The sequence below is a fragment of the Muntiacus reevesi genome, chromosome 3 (genome assembly GCF_963930625.1).
Source record: "Muntiacus reevesi chromosome 3, mMunRee1.1, whole genome shotgun sequence".
Taxonomy (NCBI): domain Eukaryota; kingdom Metazoa; phylum Chordata; class Mammalia; order Artiodactyla; family Cervidae; genus Muntiacus; species Muntiacus reevesi.
The window spans coordinates 99,141,498-99,149,359 of record NC_089251.1 but is presented as its reverse complement, the minus strand read 5'-3'; the positions used below and the strand labels follow the sequence as shown (position 1 = coordinate 99,149,359).

At 59.2% G+C, this 7,862-nt stretch overlaps 1 protein-coding gene across 2 annotated transcripts; it reads right to left on the bottom strand.

Annotated features, from left to right (window-relative positions):
• Window positions 1-499: 499 nt before the first annotated feature.
• DUSP2 (dual specificity phosphatase 2) lies at window positions 500-7,344 on the bottom strand. Of its 2 annotated transcripts, XM_065927454.1 has the most exons (5): window positions 5,958-7,344; window positions 5,722-5,843; window positions 4,769-4,988; window positions 4,445-4,644; window positions 500-647 (listed from the first exon to the last, which is right to left on the bottom strand). In XM_065927454.1, exons 1-5 carry the CDS (start codon window positions 6,343-6,345, stop codon window positions 621-623), a joined length of 957 nt encoding a protein of 318 aa, XP_065783526.1. In that variant the 5' UTR covers window positions 6,346-7,344; the 3' UTR covers window positions 500-620. The 2 variants fall into 2 exon arrangements, with proteins under 2 accessions (XP_065783526.1, XP_065783527.1); XM_065927455.1 differs by lacking the exon at window positions 500-647 and having other exon boundaries at window positions 3,795-4,644.
• Window positions 7,345-7,862: the final 518 nt, after the last annotated feature.

Sequence of the window (7,862 nt, the reverse complement as noted above, 5' to 3'; positions counted from 1 at the left end):
TGGTGGCTCAGACTGTAAAGAATCCGCCTGCCAATTCAAGAGACCCAGGTTTGATCCCTGAGTTGGAAAGATCCCCTGCAGAAGGAAACAGCAACCCTCTCCAGTATTCTCGCCTGGGAGATCCCATAGACGTGAAGAATAGTAAACAATCACAAAACCAGGGAGAAATAAAACTCATAAACTGAACACTGGGGTCAACAGCACCCCAGAGTAGCCTAATTTGTGGAAAAGTGGAACTTCTGGAAAGCTAGGCCCTTGCAAGGATGCTGCCTCTGTCACCTTCACAATAGCCTTGCAAAATCAGAGTTTATTCCCATTTTCAGGGGTTCAAGAACTAAAGCCCCTTCCCTCCTGGCCTCTCAGAAGGCCCATCCTCAGAGCTTGCTCACCAAGGGATGACCTGGATTTAAATCCTGGAGGTGAAGGGTTTGGGGACATCCCCCCCACCAACGCCCAGTAAACGGAACTGACAGAGCCAAGGTGGCTCGGCATCCTGCCCTGCCTGGAATCCAGCGCTTCTCAAAAGGTGGCAGTCAGAATTACGGGCAGAGGGACTTCTGTGGCAGTCCAGTGGTTAAGACTTCGTCTTCCAATGCAGAGGTTATGGGTTCAAGCCCTGGTCAAGGAACTACGATCTCACATGCCTCCTGTCCAAAAAAATAAAATGAAAAACAGAAGCAGTAGTGTAACAAATGCAGTAAAGGCTTTAAAAATGGTCCACACCAAAAAGCTCTTTAACAAGCAATCATGGGGAGAACATGATGAAGACAGGTGCCCCAACTGCCCGGGCAGGGTGTTCACATTGCACTTCCATGGTACGTCGCTTCAGTCATGTCTGACTCCGTGTGACCCTGTGGACTGCAGCCCACCAGGCTCCTCTGTCCCTGGTTAACAGTGTAGGGATGGAGCTGACCGCTTCGGATGCGTGCTCGGTAAAATAACCATAACCATAAGAGAAACAGATTCGTAGTTTAAGAAAATGCAGCTTGCCTTGAGGGCATTGCGCTAAGTGAAATAAGACAATCTCAACAGGACAAACGTGTGTCCCTCGTATAGGGTGTTTCTGGAGGAGTCAGACTCAGAGGCAGATGGTAAGACGGTGGTCGCCAGGAGCTGAAGGAGCAGGGAATGGGAATCGTTTAATGGGTACAGCGTTTCAGTTTTGCAAGACGAAAAAGTTCTGGAGATCTGTTTGATAATAATGTGAATGAACACTCTTAACACAAAGTGCACACTTAAAAATAGTAAAGATGGTACATTTTGTTGCATATTTTTACCACAATTGAAATTTTTTCACAAATTAAAGGAAGGAAGGGAGGGAGAAAAGAAGGGACAGGCTTCTCCGATGGCCCAGTGGTAAAGAATTCGCCTGCCAATGCAGGAGACATGGGTTGGATCCCTGGTCCGGGAAGATCCCACTTGCTGCTGAGCAACTAAACCTGCGCTCGAGAGCCCGGGAGCCACGACCGCGTGCCGCAGCTCCTGAGGCCCGCTCACCCTGGAGCCTGTACTCCTCAGCAAGAGAAGCCACCGCTCTGAGAAGCCTGCACACCGCCACTGGGGAGTAGCCCCCGCTGGCTGCAGCTGAAGAAAAGCCTGCACAGCGACGAAGACTCAGCACAGCCAAGAACAATAAATATTTTTTAAAAGATCCTTATCTGCAAAGTCCCTTCAAAAAAAAGAAAAGAAGGGAAAGAAATGCAGTTTGCTTGAAAGGCAGACTTAAGAACAGGGAGGGGAGGGTGGAGGGGGGTGCGGGGTGAGGTGGAGAGAGGGTGGGATGGAGCTGGGTGGCGGCAGGGTAAGCAGGGGCCTCAGCCCCCTGTCCTGCTGCGTGTGGGAAGGCCCAGATGACTCAGGGCCCCATTATGCCCCCCCATCCACCCCGAGCTGGGTATGCGGGTTGTGTAGACAGACCCAAACGACCCACTCGGGGCCTGCAAAATCCCTGAGAACAACCCCTAGCTCTGCTGAGTCCTCACTGGGGAGCACCTCCCCCACCCCTAGAGCAGAGGGCACAGTGCCCGGGGAGGGGGGTAGGGGGCACGGCGGGTGGGGCAGTGTTCATTGGGTCTGAGCACAGGGCTGAGCAGGCCACAGGCCCTGCCCTCAGCCAGGCTGGCTGAGGTGCACAGCTACACACCTGAACACCTTCCTTCTCGGGTCTTTAGAAGCTAACATTTCCTGCGCACCTACTGTGTGCAGGTGCTGAGCTAAGCCTTTACTTGAATTGACTCACTAATTCTCAGCGCCACGCTATTCGGTGGGGGCCAATGACAAAACCCCATTTTACAGACCAGGAAACTAAACTACAGAGAGGTAAGCCCAATCGGGCCCCTAACTGTCAGACCACACTGCACTCCTCAGGTGTATCCTGCCGGACAGTCAGGACGCCCGGAGGAGGACCCAGCGTGCTGCAGAGGTGACCCTGTGCTGAGTTGGAAGGACAAAACAGAGCTAGCCAGATGACACTCAGGCCCAGAAGGATTGGCGTGGAGGCTGATGCAGGACCGCTGCTCACTGCGCTGTCCCCAGGGCCCCAGTACCCCTGCTCTCTGGAAAACCACAGCACCCCCTTTCCAGCACCCGCTGCTGCTGGCTGGGCCCAGGCTCACGTCTCCCCAGATACGCCGTCCACTCTGGGCACATAACTCATGCTCAGTGAAGACAGGCTAGTTGGCCGGTGCAAAGAGCAGCGAAGCCCACCCCGGGCCACCTGCCCTCTCCCCCAGACAGCAGGCCACATGCTTTCCGGGGACAGGAACAAGTCCTGGTCGCTACAGGCATTCTGAGGCCGGGGGACCCAGCCCAGGGATGCAGAACAAGAGCTGAGGGACTTCCCTGGTGGCCCAAGGCTAAGACTCCGCGATCCCAGTGCAGGGGGCCCGGGTTCCATCATGCCACAACTGTGGGTTCACATGTTACAACTAAAGATCTCACATGTCACAACCGGGGTTCCCCAGGTGGCACGAGCAGTAAAAGGGGCCACCTCCCAGTGCAGGAGAGGCAAGAGACATGGGTTCCATCCCTGGGTCAGGAAGATCCCCTGGAAGAGGAAACGGCAACCCACGCCAGTATTCTTGCCTGAGGAATCCCATGGACAGAGGAGCCTGGTGGGCTACAGTCCATGGGGTCAGACACAACTGAAGTGACTTACCACGCACGCACACACGCACGCCACAGCTGGGGATCCCACATACTGCAGTGAGGATCCACGGTCCCGAGTGCCACAGCTGGGACCCAGCACAAATAAATTTATAATTTTTGGAAGTATGCAATTTGATGAACTAAAAAAAAGAAAGAGGTGAGGGCAGCATTGCCCCAGTACAGGCACATGCTATACACAGCCCAGGGGTACCCCACGACAGGCACACACAGACACACGCCGGTAGGTGTGCAGGTCACCAATAGACAGCCATGCCCATAGGAAGACACACACATACACACACACACTTCACAAAGGAAGTGGGGTCTGACTAGGGCAGAGCTGGGTCCAGCTCTCAATAGGACACAGTCTTCTCCCAAGATTAACGCTGATAACTGGAATAAGGCTGGAGCCAGCCTCCCAGAAATCCCCGCTTTTGGCTCTGCCTGGAAAAGAGCACCAACCGGGGGAGGACCAGGCTGGGAGGTGAGGTCACCGCTGCACCTTCCTCCTTTCATTTCCCAGCCTCAGCCACACAACGGAAGGTGAGGTCTGACTAATAAACAGCTTTGAGCACTTCCCCAGGCGTTGACCTGAGACCAGACGCTTGTTTCTTAAACAAAACAATATTTTATTGACACATCCTCAATGTTCCGTATAAATATAAAGTGCTAAGTTTCCAAACCCCCCACCCTCCCCGCTGCCCACAGGGCTGGGAGGAAGTGGAGGAGGGAGTGTTAAATGTCAGTTGAACACAAATAACTTTCCAGCGCCAACACAGGCGTGAAACGCTCCTGCGCACACACGCAAGCAAGAAGTTCAGCCCCAGCATCGGCGTCACTTCCCGGAGCCGCGGCACAGGGTTCAGGCTCCAGGCCCCGGGGTGGACCACCCCCTAGAAGGGGCTCCGGGTGTCACAGCTTGTTCCTTAAAGCCCTCAGGCTGCCAAGAGCTCCAACGGGGCGGTGGGACCAGTGGGAGTCGAGGGTGTAGAGTCCAGTTAGTTTCTGCCAGAGGGCAGGGGAGGAGGGAAGCAGGCACGCCCCCCAACCTCCTTCCGGGATGAGGATGAGGGCTGGCCCTCAAATCGCAGCAGAAGAGCACCAGGTGAGAAAGTCCAGCAGCCCCGCGTTTCCAGTGCCCCCCTTGGAGGCTTCTCAAACCCCAGAGGAACCACTGTCCCTGAGGTGGGAGGGGCCGTGGGGACCTGGGGCCCCAGCTGTCTCCAGGAATCAGAGCTTTGTGAGCCCCCACCCTGGTGGGTCAGCACAGTGGGGCCCAGCCTCAGTGACAGAGCACCTGAGTCTCGAACTGCAGCAGCTGCCCCATGAAACTGAAGTTGGGGGATATGACTCCCCGGCGTTGCTTCACAAAGTCAAAGGCCTCATCCAGCCGCACGCGGCGACTCTGTATCAGGTATGCCAGGCAGATGGTGGCGGAGCGCGAGATGCCCGCCTGGCAGTGCACCAGCACGCGGCCCCCACTGTTCTTCACTGAGTCTGCAAGGGCGATGGGGAGGGGGGAAGCGAGGTCAGATGACGGGAAGGTGTGCAGAGACGAGACAGGCGCCCTGCCTCCTCCCCTGGAATCCCGACAGGCCCCACCCTGTGGCCCACCCCTTACCAATGAAGCCAATGGCCTCCGGGAACCAGGCACTGATCTCCACCATCTGATTGTCCTCCACAGGGATGCTCTTGTAGCGCAGAAGGCCCTCAAAGTGGTTGGGGCAGCTGGCCGAGACGTTGAGCACGGCGGTGATGCCGCAAGCCCGCAGCCCCTGCAGGTCTGACGAGTGGCTGCAGCTGCCCAGGTAGAGGTAGGGCAAGATCTCCACGGGGCCGCCCTGTACAGGAAAGAGGGACAGTGGTGAGGTCTCTGCCCTGGCCCACGGGGCTTCAAGCCTTCCAGGGGGACAGAGGCAGGGCCGACTGGCCTGGGCCTGAGGAGCTCTTAGCTAGGAGTCGCTCGCTGGTCAGGGATCAGATTCGGAACACGGGGGAGGACACACAGGGATACACACCCACAGATACACTCTTTCCCCCCAAACCCCCCTAACTACGCTGCTCACAGGACAAACACAGGCTCATAGTGGCGCACACCAGCAACCCCCGCCCAGGCACACCAAAGGTCAGCACCACTAAGGGCCGAGACACACACTCACCCCACGGGGCTGCGGACGTGGGCGTCTGCGGCCAAAGACACACACACATACACACACACACACACCCCACGGGGCTGTGGATGTGGGCATCTGAGGCCAAAGACACACACACACAAACACACACACACATACACCCACCCCACGGGGCTGCGCACACTGGCGTCTGCGGCCAAAGATATACACACACATACATGCACACACACCCCACGGGGCTGCGGACGTGGGCATCTGCGGCCAAAGACACAGGCATACACACACACACACACACACACACACATATACACACACACCCCCTACGGGGCTGTGGACGTGGACATCTGCGGCCAAAAACACACACACAGGTGACTGTGGTCACGGGCACACTCCTGCGCCCACAACTGGCAGGCGGGACACTGGCAAGGAGCCCTTAACTCACCTGGTCGTAAGAGGGAGCCCTGGAGTCGGAGCGGTTGTTGTCGTTGTTGTCAGGCGTCATCGCGGGGACCGGGGACTCAGAGCACAGATCGGGGCAGCAGGCTTGAAAGCGATCGAAGCCTCCTGCAGAGAGGACCAAGACACGGTTAGCCGGGAAGGCCCGCCTGGGGTCGGACACCGGACGTCCGCGGGCAGGGGACGCGAGCTGGGGACGCGGGCCGGCCGGCCGGCGCTCACCTGGCAGGAAGCACACGGCGGTGGGTCCCGCGCGGGTCTCGTGCAGGAGTGCGGCGAGCAGCGCGTGGGCCGGGCCGTCGGGCGGGAGGTCAGCCACCGAGGCGCTGCCCTCGTCCAGCACCACGGCCCGCGCCAGCTCCCCGCGGGCCAGGCGCGCCCGCAGCGCGCGGTCAGGCAGCAGGCAGGCGAGGGCGGCGGCGGGCGGGCCCCGCGCGCGGCGGCGCAGCAGCGCGTTCCAGGGGACAGGGCGCGCGGCGCGCACGTGGCGGCGGCAGAAGGCCAGGAAGGGGCGGCAGTCGAGCACCAGCGTGCGCTCAGCCTCCCGAGGCTCCCGCAGCAGCGCGCCCAGCGCCGCGCAGTCCAGCTCTCGCGCCGCCTCCAGCCCCATGTTGGCCCCTGGAAGCCTCCTTCCCCCTCTTCCCGCTCCTCTTCCTCTCCTTCCCCTCTCCCTGCGCGCTCCCCAGGCTCTCGCGGCGGCCGCACAGCCCCAGCCGTCTGTTCTGGCACCCTCTCCAGCGCCCGTGTTTAAGTAGCCGTGGGCCGGCCTCCCGGGTCGCCAAACAAGGGCAAAGCAGGAAGGCGCCGGTGCCGCCCCCGCGGTCTCACGCGGTGCGCAGGCGGGGCGGGCCCGGGACTGGGGCCGGCTCGAGGGAGGGATGCGCTGGTAGAGGAAGCCGGGGACGGCTCTGCAGGGAAGGTGTTTGCCCAAATATCGCCCTCCCACCTTGCCGCCCCAGGGCTTTTTCTGAGCGCTCCCACCCTGGACCTCACTCAGGGCCTTGATGCCCCTTATCAGGCTTCCTCTCCCATTTCCCTGTTCCCTTTCCTTCCCAGAGTCTCCCCACTCCTAGGAATCTATCACTACAAAAATTGACTTCTGTGATGGCTCAGCGGGTACAGAAGCCAGGTGCAATGCAGGAGACACAAGAGACACAGGTTCAGTCCCTGGGTCGGGAAGATGCCCTGGAGAAGGAAATGGCAACCCAACCTAGTATTCTTGCCTGGAAAACGGTATGGACAGAGGAGCTGGCTACAATCCATGGGGTCACCAAGAGTCAGACATTGCTGAGCCATTAAGCACGCTGTTACCGAGGATGATGTCCACATTGGTGGCTGGGGACCCATGCTTTGTTGTACCTCTTCTCTTCTTCATAGAGACCCTGGGCAGGAGGAGCTTTATACCCCCACCCCCACACCACCCGTTTCATGGCTGAGACCAGCACTGCTGCTGCTCAGAGGCCAAGTGCGGCCGGAAGATGGTCCCCTGAGCCCAAGACCCAGAGCACTGGCCTGAGGAGGACCCCTGGGCTGTGGCATGGGGCGGGCAGGGGACCTGTGATGACCTTCCCGTTATTAGTGGAGTGAGGCTTTCTCCCATGGAACTCAGGGAAACCCCAGGGCCCAGGGTGAAGCACTTCCCCAAGTCGCAGGCGGGCCCTGAAGGGGAACTCAGCTGACGCGGCTGGACTGTCCCTGGGCCTTGTGGGAATTTCAGGAGCCTCTCCAAGGGGAAGAGGGAGAAGAGCTACCTGAATCTGCCTCCCCCACCCCATTGCTCCCCCTCAGAGCCCTCCAGAGGCGGGCAGCAGAGTCCCCTGGGCAGCAGGGCCCCTGCACTGGACTTGAGCAGGGCCAGGAGCAGTAAGACTGGGGAGCCCTTAGTCCACATCCTGCCCACCCCCACCTCATCTGCCAGCCCTCGGGCGGATGTGGTGAGCCCCAGGTGTGCGTGGGGGTCTGGGCCCCTGGACTAGGGCCAGCAGTGTTGGCAGCTGAACTCCACAGAAGCAGAGACATCCAAGTGTGTGGGGACAGTGCCCTGGAGTGGGTGCTGCCCCCACCCCCACCCCAGCTGCATGGGATTTCAGAACCCACTCACCAGGCTCCCACTCAGGGCCTGTGTCA